The 19,666-nt window shown below is 40.4% G+C and overlaps 3 protein-coding genes and 1 long non-coding RNA gene across 24 annotated transcripts in view; 2 read left to right on the forward strand and 2 right to left on the reverse strand.

The window, feature by feature from the left end:
• LOC128252665 (collagen alpha chain CG42342) overlaps positions 1–9,654 on the reverse strand; it is a 71,892-nt gene extending 62,238 nt beyond the window's left edge. For all 20 annotated transcript variants that reach the window (XR_008267327.1, XM_052980576.1, XM_052980588.1 and 17 more), the window contains exon 1: positions 9,147–9,654. The gene's annotated coding sequence lies outside the window, so the exon portion shown is untranslated. The remainder of the gene's footprint in view (positions 1–9,146) is intronic.
• A 2,787-nt stretch (positions 9,655–12,441) lies between these two features.
• On the forward strand, positions 12,442–14,934 carry LOC128266432 (caspase-3). The gene is made up of 3 exons (XM_053002948.1): positions 12,442–12,821; positions 13,475–13,807; positions 14,530–14,934. The coding sequence occupies exons 1-3, from the start codon at positions 12,491–12,493 to the stop codon at positions 14,790–14,792; spliced, it is 927 nt and encodes a 308-aa protein (XP_052858908.1). The 5' UTR covers positions 12,442–12,490; the 3' UTR covers positions 14,793–14,934.
• Positions 14,935–15,037: 103 nt separating this feature from the next.
• On the forward strand, positions 15,038–16,270 carry LOC128266431 (putative gustatory receptor 89a). The gene is made up of 2 exons (XM_053002947.1): positions 15,038–15,951; positions 16,012–16,270. Exons 1-2 carry the CDS (start codon positions 15,043–15,045, stop codon positions 16,186–16,188), a joined length of 1,086 nt encoding a protein of 361 aa, XP_052858907.1. The 5' UTR covers positions 15,038–15,042; the 3' UTR covers positions 16,189–16,270.
• Positions 16,271–17,680: 1,410 nt separating this feature from the next.
• On the reverse strand, positions 17,681–19,603 carry LOC128254894 (uncharacterized). Of its 2 annotated transcripts, none has more exons than XR_008267583.1 (3): positions 18,883–19,603; positions 18,135–18,325; positions 17,681–17,758 (listed from the first exon to the last, which is right to left on the reverse strand). It is a non-coding gene; the product is annotated as an uncharacterized LOC128254894 (long non-coding RNA). The 2 variants fall into 2 exon arrangements; XR_008267585.1 differs by lacking the exon at positions 17,681–17,758 and adding an exon at positions 17,891–17,921.
• Between the last annotated feature and the right edge of the window lie 63 nt (positions 19,604–19,666).

Below are 19,666 nucleotides of genomic sequence, written 5' to 3' on the forward strand. Positions count from 1 at the left end.
GCCTAACAGCCAAAACAACAATAAGAGAGGCCCCAATAAAACTCTAAAAACAATCGCGCTATTGAAAAGGCCCCACCATAACCACCCAAAACTCAGGAGCCGCAACCGCAAAAAGCGAAAATTGCGCCAAACCCGAAAAAAGCATAAAAGTCAAAAGGCCAATATCAAACGGAAGCAGCATAAGCATCGGCATCGGGTCGAATACAACAATGGAGGCCACCGCCTCACCCCTTGATTTCGAGTCAATGGAATGTTTGGAACACCCTAATAAAACTAATTGAAAGTCTTGTGCGCTCCGGAGCCAATAATGGCAAATGAAGACGACGATGATGATCATAATGATGATGACGGGCATGCGGATGATGATGCCGCTGTCCGGGTAACAATAACAAATGCAAGGCGGTGGAGAAGCTTTTAATTTAACAAATAAGAGCATGTGTGTGGAGCGGGGGTTCGTTGTTCGTCGAATGAGTTTTGAGCTGACACTGCAATTGGCTGGCTGCCGAACAACCGATTCCCGCTCCCCGCCATATCGATTTCGATTTTACACAATGTAGCTGCCAGAGGTTAATGCTATTCCGGTGGTCTGGGGACAGCTAACTCAATATAAAATAAATTGATTTCAAATTTCGAGGAGCGCTTGGAGCGCAGCTTTTGTCAATTACATGGGGAGTTACGCCGGAGTCCACAGAATCGACTCGGTCAAGCATCGCTACAAAGTATGCTATGAATTTGTTCGCCATTCCATTACAAATTGAATTAAACTGGTGTGTGTGCGGCCACTTAGCACACACACACATCGCTAGGCGTACGTTTGAGTGGGTGGGTGAGTGCGTCCAGCTGGCAATTGAAAAATTTGATTTGGAATTGAAATGCAAATCAAGCCAGAATTGAATGGCATTAGCCGGACGCCGAAAACGGGATGGAATCCTGCCCAAGAGGCAAAAGCTTTCTAAGCCAGCCAACAATGTAGAGTTAAGTGCCACACGTACGTGTGTGTGTGTTAGTGTGTGTTTGTGTGCCTCTGCGCCTGTATGGGTATTGGTGGGCGGACGGTCGGCTTACAGTCAATGGCTGTAAAAAGCTCAATTGCAATGCATTCAAAGGGATTACTGTCCTTATTTATTTTGCTAAATTTATTCGTTACGCACAAATGGCCAAACCAAACCCAAATAACCCGAATAAGAACATGGCCACGGGTCCGGTCGTGGCAAATAAAAACAAGAACATGATGGCAAACAGCACACAAAGAGCAAAGAGGGCCAAATCAAAGTAAATAAACAATAAAAATAATCGGTCCGTTAGCAACACATGTGCATTTTTCATCATCACCAAAGCTAGCACCATCAACAACCCCAATATCCAACGTCATCATCATGGTAGTCAGCTTCAGAAATCACCGTATTACACTCAAAAAAAAATGTACTCTCATCTGGGATAAAGAACTTAAAGAACTTAAATGATAGTCGACACCAAAATAAAAGAAAGGTATTATTATTCCGTATTTTATACTACTTGCACCAAAGTATACAAAATCTTATTTTATTAAAAATCAATCAAATTAGGTTGATTATTCTTAAAGCTAGATATTCATACAAATCAACACTATCTAGTTTGAAAAAAAAAACCGAGGAATATTTTGTTTTTAATGAACGGAACTGCTAGGTTTGTATACTTTTAACCTTAATCTAAACTTTTCATCCCACAATCAATCTAAATAATAATGCTCATTATGCTTATTTAAGGTAACTTATTAGTCTAAAAGAACATTTTTTCAGGTGTAAGTTGCTGCTGCCGTTGGCGATATCAAATAACTTTGTTGTTGCCACTACAAAAGTAAGCAGAAGCAACAACAATGGCAACAAGGAGCCCAGCAACAACAGGGCACCCTCGACAGCTTCGTCTGGGCAAGGCAATAAATAGTTGTCGTGCCATAGGAAAAATGCAAGAAGTGTTTAAGTTCCCTCGCTTTCCCTTCCCTGTTTTTCTTGACTGTTTTTTTGGCAACCAGGCCCCGTAACCCCCAGCCCCAACTCCAAACTCACAAGTGTGAAGCGTCATTTCACTCGCCCTTTCCCTTTTACTCTTCCTGCTCCATCATTTAAATTGAAAAATATTGGGGAAGCTGAAGTAGAAGTTCCTTGAAGTTAACTGAAACAGGGCCACGAAAAGGCGACAATGTTGCAAAGAAAAAACGGATGGTGGGTGGTGACGGAATGAATTGGCAAACTTTCGATTTTGGAAGACAGCAGCCATTGAAAGTGTTGAGCCATTTCGATTTTGATTAAGGATCCGCTGGAGTAACCTAAAAAAGAATCTTGCGCTCAAAAAAGGGAAAAAAGAGATGGCGTTTGGTTAGGGATTTGGATATTCGTTGGATTGCATTTATAGCGAAGGACTTTGAAAGCAAACGAGTTGCGGCTTATGAAGATTCTAAGAAAATATTGTTATACAACACTTTATTTAAAAGAAATAAATGTTATAACCGGACGTTCGAACAGTTTGAAAACTGGTTTTGATACACATAGGAACCAATGCAATAAAAACTTAAAATATAAGTATGACACTCTTAAGTTTCTCATAAAAATGCCTTAAGATACTTTATAACATTTTACGCCCTGCCTACATCCATATCTCTTAGCTCGTTCCATCCAACTGGTGATGCGAGATATTCCTGCACTTTTTATGTCAGCTCCCTAGTTTAGGATTAAACGATGCGAGTCACTGGAGACAACCAATCTTGGCGTTAGCTTTAATGTCCGTAACAAAATACTTATGTGAGCGTCGTTTGCTTTTTCCCTATAATTTTTACAGCTTGTTTTCATGTAGATGCGGTTGCTGTTACTCTCAGTTTGGGATTTTCCTTTTATATGCCTTCTTTTACTGGCAGCTTCTTCATACAAACTATTAGTGCAACTCATTGCCAAGCCTTGTTGTTGTTATTGTTTATTTTACTGTTTGCCATGTTGCTGTTTGTGGGTGTTCTTTTGCAACACTGATGGCCACGCCCACTCCGGAGGGTGTGTGTCCGTATTTGGTAAAGATTTCCAGCAGAAGTTGCCCTTGGGAGAAATTACTTAATTTTGGAATTTCAATTTAGCACTTAGACAGGAAACATGGCACTAAGGAATGGAACTAGACGGAAAATGACGAGGAGTGGGGGGATGTTGTTCCGAAGCTGAGCGTGTAGTGGTGTGGTCTTGGGTGTGTTTGTGTGTCTACTTGTAAAAATTCGGCTTACACATGCTGTGACTCTAAACAATTTCCGGAATTTTGGCACGCAATGTTTGCTTTTGTTTACTTGGCTACCCGACTTCCCTTACCCCTTTTTTTTGCGGCTCCCACTTCAGGATTTTTTAACATCATCTATGCTGGCTCCTACACATTCTGTTGCCTAGGTATTTCCTTTTTTATGGCCACCATTCACTTTATTTGATTTCATTTGAGGCAGCTCAGGTGCTTAGCAGTCTAAAGAGGAATCGTAATTAACTCTTGGCTCACACACATCCTACGACCGTTTAGTTTAACCAACTCTAATAAATGTCCTTTCGTGCAGAGGGAAAAATATATGTAACAGTGTTTTATTACAAAAGAATATAAAACACATTTTCATAATCAAAGTAAGTTAGTTGTAACTCCTTTTACCAATTTGTGTCATGTCCCGCAAATTATTAAAGGAAATTATAACACACAGTTTCGAAATTACTGAGATAAGAGCAAAACACTGAAGTAATTTAAGTAGGACTTTACAATGTAGACCCCTTTCTAAAATTCATTTCGGTACTAGCGACGAAAATACCTTATCCGAAGTTTAAAGTTTTTCCTGTGTATTTCCCTCTGTTTGCAGCTGGCACACACGACAAAGTCACACTTACTCTGTGAGGTAAAAGTCGGCTTGTGCAAACCAGTGATCCCTCCTATTTTTACTTCCTTTTCATCACTTCCTCACCCTCACGTCTTTTCAGAGACTCCTTTGACTCACTGTGCGGTGAGTGAGTGAGTTTGTTAAACAGTGTAAAGTTACACGCAACTAAGCACTTAACTGCATAAAAGCTTGAGCACAGAAGACGAGTGCAAGGTGGGGAAAAAAGGGGTGGTGGTATGTGGGTGAGGGATGGAGTCGGAGGAGGAGGTATAACCACAGGCGGGGCAACCTTCAACTTGCAACGCTTGACTTTGCGTGCGTTTTTATGAATGAGTTGGCGCCGAGGCGAGCAACAAATGTAAATCCGCGACCCCGTTGAAAGGTCGCCCAACGGGCTGACCAAACCCGCAGGGCCACCTACCCCTCCCCCCCTGCCGTTTTCCACCTCCCTCACCCGTCTGAGGCGAAAATTGAAGCCCAGACCCGACCAAAAAAGAACATAAAACGATGTCCAGACGGGTTGCTAAAGAGCTGTGGCAATGTAAACAGACACAGCTGGACATTCGACGGGGCCGGGTCTTGGTTTCCGTCTGGCCAAATCCCAACTCCTCCTCTACAAGTCTACTTCTTCTTTCTATTTCGTTCTTTGTGTAGCATTGTCATGTTGCGGCTAAGGCAGGTTAAAGGCTTCGACCAGTTGGCCATCAATTGCGCTCTGATCTGGCACTGAAGGCATAGAAAAGCGCTTAACTTCTGCACTGAAGGCGCACGAGTTGGTTGTCAGTTGCCAATGAAACTGCAACCTGAGCTGAAAATGGCCCCACATCGTGGGAAATGGCAGGGAGACACAGGCAACATGGAGGTGAATGAGATGTGATAAGCTAGATGCATAGACGATAAATCTAGCTGGCTTCTGATACACAGTGAGAAGTGTCACTGACTTTTTCTTTTCAGATCGGAAATACAAAATAGTAGGGTAAATATGAAGGAATTTTTGAACAACTGTTTATAAAATCCCTGAAAAACCCTTAATAATCATAGCTCAACAGGCATGAATAATATGCCTACAAATCGTAGAGTCCTTTTGGGCTCACAAATTATTGATAATCTCTGGATTAAGTTGACCGCTCTGGACAAATGGATGAGCTGACAAAAAGGACACTTTTCATATAATAGGGGTGGACAATGCAACCCCGTACCGAACGGCTCTCTACCAATACATAAAAAGTTTGCTAAAAGAACCTTTCGTGCCTGGGTCATTAATAAATTTTAGTAAATTTGAGACGTGCCTGAAATAAATACTTCTTTTAAAATCTACCTAACAACAAAGTCACACGTTTTAATGAAAAGTGCTGGAGGTCCATAAAATGTTGTCTCATTTCACACCCATCCCTCGTATGTATGTATATGTCACCGGTTTGTTGCGGCCAAAAGTGCAAGGTAACCGCAGAGTGAACGAGCTCCCAGCCGTCCTCCTTTCGTCCTCATCGCCAAATTTAATTTTCACATAAGCTTTTGCCAGACTTTTCGGCTTGGCATTTAAGTAATTTGCTGCCTGCAACCTGTGGGCTTCGGCTTCGTTCCACCAGTTTTCCACCGAGTCCCTTTTCCTTTTCCCGTCCATCTCCGTCTGCATACATCTGCCGTCGCCGTCATTGGTTGGTAATTTTTCACTGGCTGACAAGATGTCGCCTTCCCGTCGACGTTGACGTTGTCGCTGCCGTTGCCGTTTTGTTGGCCGGGTCGCCCGTCTGTCGCCTTGTGCTGCATAATTGCTTTGTGGTTAAAGGATTATTTACTTTTTTCCAGCAACACCCATTAACGAAGCCTGCAAGCCGGTGGGGTTCGTCCTGCTCCCGCATTCCTGCTGCCTCACTTAAGACACAGTTTGTCCTCGTCACTAAGCCGACGGCCTGCGCTGATTTGGGCTTAAATGCATTCAGCTCATTTAATTTGCAGCCCACAGCAAAAACCCACCGAGCCCGCTTTTTTATACCCTATGCAAGCAAAAAGTCTCAGTGCTTTGTTAATGAGTTTTTATAGTTTTTCCGTATGTCTTTTCCTTTCCTTTGTAGACCCTTTGCTAAAATCAAAGCGTTCAAATTCAAGCTTAATTAGTTTTCTTTGCTGAACGACATTTTCAACAAAGTCGCTGATTTCTACCATTTTTGGGCAAGAAAATGTTTGACTATTTTAATTAACGATAATTTTAACAACTCCGCTTCAGATTAAAGTCCTGAACTACTTTTAAAACCGGTTGGCAACATATATGAGCAATATATTGCTCTTCTGTAAACAAGATGTGTAATTGATATAGAAGCATAAATAAGAATTATTATTATTATACTACATTATTAATAAAATGCTAAATATTATTTTATCACCTAATAAGGTCATTTCAATTGAAAGAACTAATTTGAAACATAAATATTGTCTTTAAAAAAACAAATAATTATTTGATTTAGAGACTTTGCTTTCAACTAAATTTTTGCAAAATGTGAGTTTTTCCCAGGGTATATAAACTTCAGTATTTCAAATCAAACATTTTTTGTCAAGTTTCCTTTTTTCGTTGGTCGTTTAGTCTCCCTTTTCCAGCTCTGCTGTCTCACAAATTATATAATTAAGTTAAAGTGAGCGGCGGCGGGCAATTTACGAGCAGCTCCATCGGCTCCCATCTGGCAGCTCCAACTCGCGACTGGATGGGGCATCCAACTGGGTAATAGGTACTGGGTAGTGGGTACTGGATACTGGGTACTGGGTACTCTGTGTGCTGCGACTGGGTATACGCTAATTTCTTAATTCTCACCTTCCGCTCGCAGGGCGGACGTGGACCATTCCCGTGTGAAGGCAGCGACAGCCCCAAAAATAGCATTTCCGTATTGCCATGTCTATCGTGACTTTTATTGTTGAATGAATGAACCCTCCGGGCAGGCGGCACACCACAGTTATAGTCCGAGTGCCCATGCCCATCCGATTCCCGGTCGGTCCAGAACCATGCCCACAGTCCCTTTTCCCGCCCCCCTTTTCGTTGGATCCCCATTTCGGCTGATTGCTGTTCATTCGCGCGTTAAATGTGAACGAGTAGATGCGGAGTGGATGCTGTGTTGATGCTTTTGAAAGTGAAACCCCCATTCCCAGTCCCAGTCCCACTTCCACTTCCACTTCCACAACCCCTTCACCCATAACTATATTTTCCTGGACTATTCTTTGACTCTATATCATCTCTGGCCCTGTCTCACTGGGCGTTTTGTGTTCAATTTAGCGTCATAATTTCGTTTATTGCACGGCCTGCCTTTCGGTCAGCTCCCCAATTCCTCCCCTCAAATCTTCGGCGCTGCTGTCAAGTGTTTTTGTTGAGTTCATCAAAATTGTCGCTGGCCAACGATGACATCCACTTAACGCAATTTTCAGTGCTGAAAGAGCCGGGAACATCACTGCCACTGGCAGCCGGCTCCACTCGAGTGTCATCCATTCAGTTGTTCAAGCTGCTGCTAAGCATCCATTCATTCCGTCATTCATCCATTCAGTCACTCGCTCATTTCACACCATTTACAGTTACAATTAATGTTTGTTTGTCAGTCTCCCGCATTTTTAGACTTTTAGAAGCTCCCCATAGCAGACTTCAAAGGGCCAAACCGAAAAAAGGAGGTGAACCCACCCACATAATACCGCCCGGGCTTATCTTAAAGTTGCAAAAAGCTTGCATATTTAATAATTGCTCAGCTGAAGTTCATAAAACCGGGAAAGGAGGCCCCGGAGGAAAGACGCAAGCCCCCAGGGGAGTCCCCCAATGAAAAGGGTCGAGGGATGGCGGCAAAAAGCGCAACCTTAGCCCGCTCATAAATGAATGTTTCTGCTACAGAATTTACACCTTGACGGAGGATGGGGCACAGGCAGCGGCATGACTGGCATGCTTCTGGCCCAGCTGCGGCATGCCCATAAAGTATCTTGAATATTTCAGGTGTGCTGGCAATTTAAGGGTCTCCGTCTCATTCAGGTGCGGGTTCATTAGATGTCCACTGCAACTTCATTTGCAGCAGTGTAAAAAAGAAACGCAAATCTTCGTGCCCTGTTACATTGCCAGCTGGTTAGTTGCCAACTTGTTGTTGGCCTACCCAGTTTTTTAGGGTACATCAAAATGGACAGCATAAATTGTTCTATCATATCGGGGTGTTAAAAAGTATGAAAGAATATTTATCCTAAAGTCTCTAAATTTCTGTTTAAGAATGACTAGATGACAGGCTGTCATGAAAAGTGTGTTATTTATTGTACTTTTAATATGAACCATTTTGTTTTTTATAATAAACCACTATTGGGCATCTTCAAGAATGTCAGTTAAGTCTAAAATGGTGTTATTAATTCCAAATTCCTATGTTGCTGGCACAACCATCTCATAAGTAAAGAAACTTAACACCTTGTGAAATCACATATTTTAGGAACGATATGGTAAACAGGATTTTATAAATATGAGTAAGCTATAGAAAACACTTGTTAATGTTAAGTACAAAAAATAACAAAATATGACAAGATACGATTTTTGTATTCATTTCTAGTGTATTAATTGAAACTTGTTTACAAAAAAAGTTTAAAGTTGCCCAACCGATTAGCTCCTTACTTATTTATGCGGTGAATGCTTATGTATAAAAATATTAGGTTGTATTATTTATTTAGAAGTATTTTAACATTTATATGAAAGGTGTGATTTAAATTGCCGACTAGATATTTTATGTGTTTTGTGAGGGAAAATGAAATCCAAGTACCCGGTACCACATAATCGTAAGACTCGACCCTGGTATCCCTACTTGTTGTTTTCGTTTTTTATGCTGCTGTTATTTTTGGCTGCAGAGGCTTAGCCAGCGACGACGTCAGAATTTCAAGGTTTTTTTTTTCTGCCTAGCCTGTTAATCTATTTTTTTATGCGCTTTGTGAGGGCATTCGCCTAAAAGCTAGCTGAGGATTTTTTGTTCCTTTTCAGCGGGCTGTTGGGCTGTTTGGCTGTTGGGTTCTGCTTTTGATTTGATTTCGTTTTCGTTTCGCATTGTGGGCTCTGTTTTTTCCTCTATGTACATGGGTTGGTTTTGGGAACGGCCCAAAAAGACCGTATTTCGTTGTTTGCCTTTTGTTTTCTTTTGTCATCTGGTCCAGCCACCCTAATTTGTTGTTGTTTTTTGTCAACGTTTTTGCATACAAAGCACACACTCTCGCACATTCATCTTAAATGAGTTTGTATGCACCCCGCTTATTATGATCAAACAGTTTGTTTGGTTCACCTCTTACGTACTTTTTTTTTACTTTTTGATGGCACCGACTTCGCTTCTCTTATGTACCTTCCACGGATGCTGTTTTTTTGCCGCTTTCTTTTCACTGCACCTTCTTACTGATTTGGGGCACTTAACATAATTTAATTTCGGCAACTATAAATTACAACTCCTTGCACTTGGCACACACCAGCACTATGTTGTTATTGTTGTCACAGCTCAAAACATTCTCCTTCGGTTTTCTTTTCGCCCGTTCGTCCTCAATCTAAGGACAACGAGAAAGTTGAGGAAAAACACACGCCCGGAGGATGGGATCCCGCGACCCCACAACAAATGCGAATATTTCTCCGACACACACACCTACACCGCCACACTGAGCAACACAAACCAAGCTTTTTGGCGTCGCTGTTTTGGTTGAAAATTTGGTTTTTGGTTCGAACCGCATTCGATTTGTCGTCGTGCAAGTTCGAAATTCCCGTTTTTCAATTTTTTTTTTCTGCTATTTCGGAACGATGCGACCGCGCGATTCGAGCCGTTGAGACAGATTGAAGCGAACATCGGAAAGTTGGGTGTTTTTGTTCCCACGCAGCCAACATTTCTCTCTCGAACTCGGTTCACTGATGCAACGCCTCTCGAACGGAAAATCTGTAAAGGTCCAGGAACATGGGCGTAGCCACACTTTTTTCTTGGCAGAATATGAGAACAAACAACCTTCTTAGCTCATAGCCGACAAATAACAGTATATGTCAGATATTTTGTTTAATATTTCGTTTAATTTTTTTGCAAAGCCTTTATTTGAACTTAAGATAAAAACATTGCTCCTCTGCCTCATCAATTAATTTACATTGGAACTAAATTTTAACAACATTTCTTTGTTTAGCACAACGTTATCGAGATTTAATGTTATACCGAAATCCAGATCGAAATGAAACATTTTCACAACAGACATTGTTTTCAAAAAATCTTTTTTCTGTTGTTGCAGATTCATTTAAATTTTAAAATTATTCCCCATTTTCATACCTATTTTATTTTGTATTGCCTAATCTTGAAGATGAAATTTTAACAAAGTCAATGTTGTACACTACAATATCACCAACTGAGATACAACAGGTCATATCTTCCAATTTATTTTTCTAACTATTCCCAAAGATTCATTTGATATCTCGAAGAAACTTGGTATTTGCAATACACATACAACAGATTTGGTCACTTAACATTAATACAACAGCTTTGTTTCGCTAACAGTGAAAATGGAACACAGGCACACTTTAAGAGACCCACTTCAAACTCATACATGTAGTTGCAGTGCGTTCTGGTTCGAGCTCGCCGCTCCGGCTGCAGTTCGAAGAGACCGTTTTGCAGGAGATGTTGCAAGGTAAATAAGCACGGACAACGGAGAAAGCAGCAACAAAAACATGATCAACCGGTGGGAGTAAAATATTGCACTTGAAGTAATGCCCTCTGAATTACATAATTATTTTGTAGATGTTCAATTAATTCAACAAAGATAAATGATATAATAAGAGCTAAGCTTAGCTAAGCTTGTAGGCAATGCCAGAGTTAATTGGTTAACTATAGTTACATTGAATTTTCGAAAATTTGGTTGTCTGCCATTAAAATAGGCCGACTATAACATATGGCACCCATGGAAGCCAAAAATTAGAAACAAGACTATACAACACATTCCAAACACACTGATTACATAAAAATTCTAACAAATTTTAATCAATATGTCTAAATAGTCAAAAATGTTGGAGGTAACAAATATAGTTTCATGTTTTGAGAAAGCTGCAACATGGTAATTTTCAGCAACAGGTTACTTTCAGGTACTAGCAAGATTCCATATTTTATCATATCCCAAGCCGAAGCTAGCTTCCTTTCTTGTTTGAGCTCACATTGGGGTACCCGCTTCAAAAAAGAGGTTTCTGAAATGTACAATCAATTAATAAATTTCAGTATTAATACGATACTTATAATTATTTTAAAATTATAAATTATAATAATTATAATTATTTATAAATTATTTCTGGACAAAACCGCTATGAATAATTTAATATGACAATAATATATACATATGTACAAGCACTAAGAACTTCGTTAATTTCAGGTAGAGCTTTGCATTGTAATTCCAATACAGTGCCCTCCATAAATCATTTCGTATTGGGCATTCAGCAAGTGCATTTTTCGAGTCCCAACTCAATAAATCTCTCCTTTCTCTGAGCTTTATCGAAGCCATGAGATAAGAGCATATTTCAGGTCACTGCTGGCTGTGGCCAAGGCCCCTTGAGAAACCAATGTGCGATTGTTCTGAAATGCCGGCTAAACAACTTTTTTGCTCCCCAGCTACGGTTTTTTAGCTCTTCAGTTGACAGATAGATTGATGTCGGTAATTATAATTACATATCAATTATAATTGGCACCCAATCAGAGGTCGTGGGAGCAGCATAATTAATTAGCCGCAATTGTTGTTACGTGTTCCACTTGCCACGCGTTTCCACAATTCTCTTACTTCACTCTCTTTAGTGCCCACGCAGCGCTCTCTTTGGTGCGGTACACTTTTCTGATTCACGGAAAATAAAAGCGTTGCGATATAAAATAACAGTAAAAGTTAAAAAGCGTTAAATAAGTAAATAATATTAAATATAGATAAGTGATAATAGCTAATTAATATTTATATAAATATATAATATAAATTACCTTAAAAAAAATAATTATAACGAAATTCTAAAATTTCCTGATAATAGAAACACAAGCTCTTAATATTTTAATATCAAATCAAAACATTTTCAATGTATTTGGAGACAAATCCATGCCGTCATAAATACTTTCTTTTCTGTGTGCGGTACATGTAAGAATGGTACTCCTTGAACTTTAGGGCGCCATACTCATTTCCGGTTTCCGTTACTTTGTGTGCGTGCGAAATTTGAATTGCGTGGCAAAGTTTTGCCGCCCAGCATATTTTTGCGCATCTGAATTTTATTGAAAACACATTAAGACTTTCCAGTAGCAGCAGCGACACTTTCGCCGGAAGTTGCCAATTTCCCTGACGAGCGCCCCCTTTTTGTGGGCGTGACCCGTCAGGGAAATCAAATTGTCTGGTGCAATGGCAAAGCGAATTGTATTTTGCCGCCAATAAAGACGACTTCCCCTGGAGCAGGCTAATCAACGTTGGGCCGTTGAGCCGAAAAAAATGTCGCGAAGAGCGAGAGAATTTCCACCCCAGCAGGCTGATAAGGCGCCTGCATTGGCATTGATTAGATAAGAGCGCTTGGAGCGGGAGCTTTTTTTTCCCCATTTTATGATAGCATGGCCGGAGACACCTAATCGCGCTTAGTCACAGGTTGCCAAAGCGCGCAGACGGTCAGCAATGGACGACACCGACTTCTCGCTCTTCGGCCAGAAGAACAAGCACAAGAAGGACAAGGCGGATGCCACCCAGATCGCCAAGACGCCCTCCTCGGAGCTGGACCTCAAGAGGATCATCACCTCGCGGCCGACCAACGAGGACACATACGAGAACTGCCCACGGGCGGGCATAGCGCTGATCCTCAACCACAAGGACGTCAAGGGACAGAAGCAGCGAGTGGGCACCGAACGGGATCGGGATGACATGGAGGCCACGCTCAAGGGATTCGGATTCGATGTGCGGACCTACGACGACCTAACCTTCTCCGACATCAACGACAAGCTCAAGGAGGGTGAGTTTCCACTGTTACATATGCGCCCAGAAGCCAGAAGTCCCGCAGCACTCATAAATCACTAAAACCGCTCTATCTACCAGCTGAATCAGGTTTATTTTTGTCTTCTACTCATAAAATAAATAGTACAAAAAAACCTAAGGAAGAATATATTATCAAACATAGGTATTTATTGACCTTTTAAGTGTTTGTATATTCAAAGTAATACAAACAATTAAAATGTTTAGGCTTATTTATTTCACAATCACTATTATTGTTATACAAATCAAGTTTCAACTGATTCTAGTTCATCGGAATCGGTAACACATTTCAAACTCAGATATCTTATCTTTATCAAAACAAAAGTCACTACTTTTGTGACTGCAATAATTATGAGATAAAGGCAGTAATCGGTTATTCTGATCGATCTAAAGCCAGACAACAGCACTCTAAATTGTATTCTAATGAAAACAGTGTTTTGAATGTAATGAATATTATTATATATTATATGTCATTACTCTTCAATGATTGTTAAACGGATAAAATTATATTTCTTATTGCCCTGAAAGAGAATGGGGATTTCCAGCCAATTAAAGGTGTTGATAAATCATCAACCATAATAGAAAGTAAACTTGGTATATCACTTTTATAAATCATACTATTTCTACTTTCAGTGGCTCGCGAGGATCACAGTAAAAACGATTGTTTTGTGCTGGCGGTGATGTCGCACGGAACTGAGGGCAAAGTCTATGCCAAGGACATGTCCTACCCGGTGGAGCGCTTGTGGAATCCCTTCCTCGGCGACAACTGCAAGACGCTGAAAAACAAGCCAAAACTCTTCTTCATCCAGGCCTGCCGTGGCGAGAATCTGGAGAAGGCCGTCGAGTTCTCAAGCTTCGCGGTGATGACCAGGGAACTGGCCCCGGAACCCGTTGCCCCCGTTCAGCCCATCACCTATGCCATCCCCAGCACGGCGGACATGCTCGTCTTTTATTCCACTTTCGACAGTGAGTGTTGACACAAGTAATCTTTTTCCATAGTTTCACCAAGCAATGAAATGAAAGTTTTCCATGCCCTTAAAGAGCTTTAAACATCAATCAATGCGTTACTTTTCTAGATTAATAGGATAGAATGTTACAAGTGTTCTTCTGAGCATTTAAAATGCAAATTAAGATATTCAGTAGCAAATATTCGTTTTACTAGAATATTAAACAAGACTAAGATATACATATGTGGGTTAATGGAAATATTAGCTGTCAGTGTGGTCAGTATATGTAGGATATACTTTGTAGTTAACCTAAAGTAGTCCCGAATTGGTTATTTTAAAACTGCTTTAGAAACCATATATTATATTATTATTATTATTATTTCTTGAGCAATTATAGAAAGCTTGAAAGATTATTGAAACTAACTTTTTAATAATTTAAACTAATCTTATTCAATTATATATTTAAAAATGTTTATTTTTAAATTAAAGCAAAATCTTCGATAAATGTAATAATTTTATTGATAAAATATTTTGATTAAATTCACTTTGATTTTTCAACCAATTAGGATTTTCTTTGAATAAGTTCAATTTCATTTCGTAAATCTAAATTAAAGAAAATGCTTTTTTATATGATTCAATTTTTGTTTTTTAAGTAAATATAATTTTTTTTATAATATATAATTTTTTAAGAATTGATCTTCGGGCTTTCCTTTTTAATTAAATTCCTCTCATTGCTTTTAGAATTCTTCTCCTTCCGCAACGTTGACGATGGCTCCTGGTTCATCCAGAGCCTGTGCCGGGTCCTCGACGTCGCCGCCTGCAACGAGGCCTCCCAGCCGGAGGGCGCCGAGCTGCTCCGCCTGCTGACCGCCGTGAACCGCAAGGTGGCCTACGAGTATCAGTCGAATACGAAGAACGAGGCCCTCAACCAGATGAAGGAAATGCCCAACTTCATGTCCACGCTGACGAAAACCTTTAACCTGCGTGTCAAGCCCAAGTCCTGAACACCTGCCCTCGAATGTGGAATCAGCGCCAGTCCATGGGGACTGGGACAATGAGTCCGTGGCGAACGAGGGACACCACAACTCTTTCACTTAATCGTAATGGTTGCAATTCGTTGATAGAAATACATATCAATGGCACTTATCTGGAATTGGCTTAGTGCCGCTGGGAACGCGATAGCAATGGCTGACAACTGAGAAAGACACAAGTCCGAGTCCGAGTCCGGGTGCCGTGAGGTCAGTTTCCCGGAAAATGTCGCGATTGCCGCATGTCTGCGGTCTCTGTCTGCTTCTGCGGATTTGGCAGCTTTTGGCCTTGGCCCCGTTTAGGGTTAGTGGGCGAGTGGGCGCCAGGTGTCAGCGATGGGTGACCTTGAGTGCGGTCTTGCGATGGCTTCTGCTGACATCGGTGGCGCCTGTCGTCCTGTGGAAAAGTGCCGCCATGTACGAGGCCACAAATGTCCGGCATTCGGCGGTGTTCAAGGCCATTGCCGTGGCCACCATGACGGGCGATGTGTGCATTTCCCTGACTCTTCAGGGCGCCCAACTTTGGCATCGCAAGGAGCTGGCCGAACTGGTGAATAGCCTGGCCAGATTGCACCGAAGCAGGCGACTGAGCTGGTGGTCCACGTTGTTCCTGTGGCTCAAGTTGCTTTTCTCCCTCTACGAACTCCTCTGCAATGTGCCCTTTCTCGAGGGAGCTGGAGGTCGTCTGCCGTGGCACCAGCTACTGGCCTATGGAGTCCAGCTGTATGTCCAGCATGTGACCAGTGTCTATGCAAACGGACTCTTCGGCGGTATGCTGCTAATCCTGGAGTGCTACAATCAGCTGGAACGAGGGGATCCCACATTGGAACGACTTTTGCTCAGCGAACGGTGCTGGCTGAAAGTGGTTCAGAGATTTGTGAAGGTCTTTCAGCTGGGCATCTTTCTCCTGGTCCTTGGCAGTTTCGTTAACATTCTGGCCAACATGTACGCCTTTATGTCGTATTTCGTGGCGCAGCATGGTGTTCCGCTAACCATCTCCAATAACTGCATGATTTTGGCTGTCCAGCTGTATGCTTTGATCCTGGCAGCTCACCTGTGCCAGGTAAGGTCGAGTCAGTTGCGTAAAAGCTGCTTGCAACTGGAATATGTGCCCGAAAGTCTGACCCCGGAAAAGGTGGGTTTATCTGAAATAAATAAGGAATTAGAGGTTAACTTGAAATTTACATGTTCCCAGGCCATGGCTTCAACACCATTTCCTCTGGTCTCACCCACTGGCAGTGTCGAGTTTCTTATTTTAGGTCTCTTCACCCTGGACAACTCGTTTTGGCTTTTCCTGGTCTCATATGCCATGAACTTTATTGTGATTATCCTGCAGTTTGGCCTGAAGAATATGAAACATGCTTACCCTTAAGACATCGAATGTTACTGTTACTTAAAGGATCTCAACTATTTGTTTAACTCAAATTACACACGAAATGCATAAATTATCTAACAAAATATAGCAACATTTATTTACTTATACAACCAGATCAAGGGCTGAAGAGAATCAAGATTTTATGGACTTATGATTATAAGGAAAATATGAGAGATTAGATGCAAACATTATTTTATAGCTATAGCGCTTAAATAGGGCTTGATATTGTTGGCATACTTTTTGGTGAGAAATGCTAGGCAAAAGTTTTGCTCCATACTTTCAGGATCAAGAAATATATAAGTGAAAGTGAGCCTGACTGGAAGAAATTCCGCCTTGCGCTTTGCAAAAGTGGCCAAAAAGCGCGTAATTCCCAAAAAATCCAAAAATGCTCAAACGGTCCCATACTTAAATAAATTTCTCGCTTCCGCTGCATTTTTCGTGTATTTCAAAGGGTTGTCGTGGGTGCCAGGTCATTGGAGCAGATGGATGCGATCGGTTTTTCAAAGAAAGTGCCGAAAAACCGTAGTTTTCCCGTGAAAATATACTCGTATACTCATTCTTGTACAGAAATAATAGAAAGGCGTTCGTCCAAAACTGCACAGTGGCGCCAAAAATGCATCTGCTTAAGACGCGTTAGATTTAACCACAAAATTTTTTTGCTAGATGGCGCCACTGTAATTCCAAAAACTGACAACTTTCGCCAGATTGGACCAATTAATTTGAGCGCGCATTTTAAAAAGTTACCTACTAGGGGATTTACCGTATTTAATAAATAAAGAATTCTGACATTGCCACATCAATAAAGATGAAAAATTAGTTAACAAATTTATATCTAGCGGATACACTGCTTTAAAAAACATCATAAGGGAAAGTATTTCATACCAATTTTAAATGTTTTCCGCTTTGATTTTAAGCTAGTGCGTCTTTAAGTTAATTTAAATTACATTATTTAAATATTTTTTTATATTTTCGAGTTCAATTTTAATATATCAACTATTAAAATATTCAAACCATTTTATTTCAAATATAATGATATTAAACCATTTATGTATTAACTATTGCTCAACACTTTTATTATTTATTATTTCATTTACATAAAGCACAAATAATGTCTTTTCTTTGTCATTTGTCAAAATGGAAATGTTACTATATCCATCTGTTGCAAAAAAATAATCGGCAAAACAATATAACAAATGTTTATTCGAAAATCAACATTTCTTTTGTCTTTCGACTAACATAATTTTTAGCCAAAACAAATATAAATCAAAGCGTCGAAATGTAAATGAGAAGGTAAATTACACAATTTATTTATTGTTGTTATTTTTTATTAAGTTGCGTGTGAATTGCGGCATTGTTGCCTCTTGTTATTATTATAAGTCAATGTAAGTGGAGCAGGTGCTTTAAGCTTAGCATTGACAGTAATTTTGATTTTATCATCAAAGATTGATAAACAAAAACTCCATTCAATACATTTTTGTCGCTTTTGCCCGCGCTGCTTAATCGCATTCGTGAATTTCGATATGATTTTTGTGAAATGCTTTTGTCACTTGACTGGCCATTGCGTAAACTGGAAATGAAAGTGGGAGCCAGCAAATCCCAAATACTAGTTGAAATAGATTTGCAGTCAAAAAAACATGAAATCGTTAAACTCAGCCACCAAACTGCAACATATGATGGCTATAATTGATCATTAATTGCTGTGGCGTATGTTTTTGACACAGGCCAAAAAACTGAAAGTTGCATAAAGATTATATTGTAAGAAAGGTGTTCGAAAGAGAGCAGAGGGAATGTTATAGGCAAATGTTCAATTTAATTGGTTATGTTTTGAAATCCCCCTAACCCAACGATGCATACCCAATTTGTTGCTTGCCTCACTACGAATCCAATGACTGATGTGTAATCTGATCTGGCAGTTGAGTTGAACGATTAGCATATCGACTTACCCATTGTCTTCCTGCTTTCACTTGCCGACTTCTCGACCAGCCCTCGCTGATTAGCATTGATTCTTCCAGCGAAGAGCCGTGGCTAACCACGAGCGAGCTCCGGCATCAGGAGCATTCGCACGCGCCAATTTTCCAAGCCGCTGACTCGATCGGTTTGGCTCTTCAAGACGCCGCCGCTTGCTACCCACGCACTGCGAAAAAATAGTAGGTGTTTTGAAAATGATTTGTTGCATTGAATTATTTTTGTATCAATAAAATATGTCTTTATGGATTCGGAATAATGTATTATGCAAAATTTATATTTAATAATTTTGTTAAAAATAAATAAAGATTACATAAAACTTATTTAAAAATAATAGAAAAATGTCACGAAAAATCATAAATAATGAGCTACAAATTGCTAAAAATACCTATTTTCTAGAATAATGTAACTTGGAAAGTATTATTTTAGCCTGTAAATTTATTTATTGTATATTATATATTAGCCTTATTATATTAGTGCGCATACAGACAGTTTTAAAACGAAAACCCCTAAACATTTTTAATTAAATATTATATATCATTATATATTAATTTTTTGTAATGACTTGGTAGCAACTTTTTTTTTTAATTTAAGTTTCATTTAAATATTATAGTTTAACCTAATCAGCATTCAAGCAATGCTGGTTAAGCCTTATTTTAAAACCAAAATATTATTTTGTATAGATTTAAAACCCCCTTGGCAAACATTTTTTTTTGCAGTGGATACCTTTGCGTAGGTTGTTGTGGGCTGTCGGTCAGTTGCAGCCGCTGCTTTTGCTCCGACTTCGTCTCCAGTCAGGTGTTATGTAAAAGCTATTAAACCGCATAATGCAAACGCTGCTCAGTCTTTTTCAGCTTCTGTCTTTCTTCGCTCTTTCTGCGCGGCGGTCTTGTTAGTATTTTTCCAACACCTTTGGGCGCTCCCTTGGTTCTTTTCTTTTCAGCAGCAGCGCAACTGCGACTTGGCCACAAGCGAGAACCGTTAAGACGCCTTTATGGCATCAAACTGCAGCAGGTTTCCATTTGATTCATATTGGATCCACTGGATTATCGCTATATTGTCTGGGGCCGTGTTTTGTCTGATTTTTGACTTGCTGACTCGGCTTTCCATTGCGGCATCTTCGTCGACATCGACAACGCCATCGCCATCGCCATCGCCATCGCCATCGCCATTACCATCAAGGGGCATCATCACCATCAAAAGTGCCTAGGGCTAAGGCCCCAGCGAACTGCATGTTTATGCTTTATGTTAATCACTTTTGTTGTTTATACTTTTACGACTGGCTTTTGCTCTGCCAGCGCTATTGGACCTTCCTTCCTTGTTTCTCGCTTTCTGGCTGGCTTTCATTCATCCACTGGGCCTGGCTTTTGTCTTTCTGCCAGCACGCAATGCGCTATAAAAAATAAAAATTATTGTAGCAGCGCAACGGTTTCTGAACGAGTCTAGTCTGTGCGGCAAAGGATACGCAGTGCTCAGTACACAACCCCTCACACTCCACTACTACCCAACT

This window comes from Drosophila gunungcola, chromosome 3R (assembly GCF_025200985.1).
Source record: "Drosophila gunungcola strain Sukarami chromosome 3R, Dgunungcola_SK_2, whole genome shotgun sequence".
Classification (NCBI taxonomy): Eukaryota; Metazoa; Arthropoda; class Insecta; order Diptera; family Drosophilidae; genus Drosophila; species Drosophila gunungcola.

Bases quoted from the DNA above. Each gene is read 5' to 3' on its own strand.
- LOC128266432 (XM_053002948.1), top strand. From the start codon at position 12,491: ATGGACGACACCGACTTCTCGCTCTTCGGCCAGAAGAACAAGCACAAG. The intron at 12,822-13,474 runs GTGAGTTTCCAC...TTCTACTTTCAG, and splicing joins CAACGACAAGCTCAAGGAGG to TGGCTCGCGAGGATCACAGT. The intron at 13,808-14,529 runs GTGAGTGTTGAC...CATTGCTTTTAG, and splicing joins CTTTTATTCCACTTTCGACA to AATTCTTCTCCTTCCGCAAC.
- LOC128266431 (XM_053002947.1), top strand. From the start codon at position 15,043: ATGTCGCGATTGCCGCATGTCTGCGGTCTCTGTCTGCTTCTGCGGATT. The intron at 15,952-16,011 runs GTGGGTTTATCT...ACATGTTCCCAG, and splicing joins AAAGTCTGACCCCGGAAAAG to GCCATGGCTTCAACACCATT.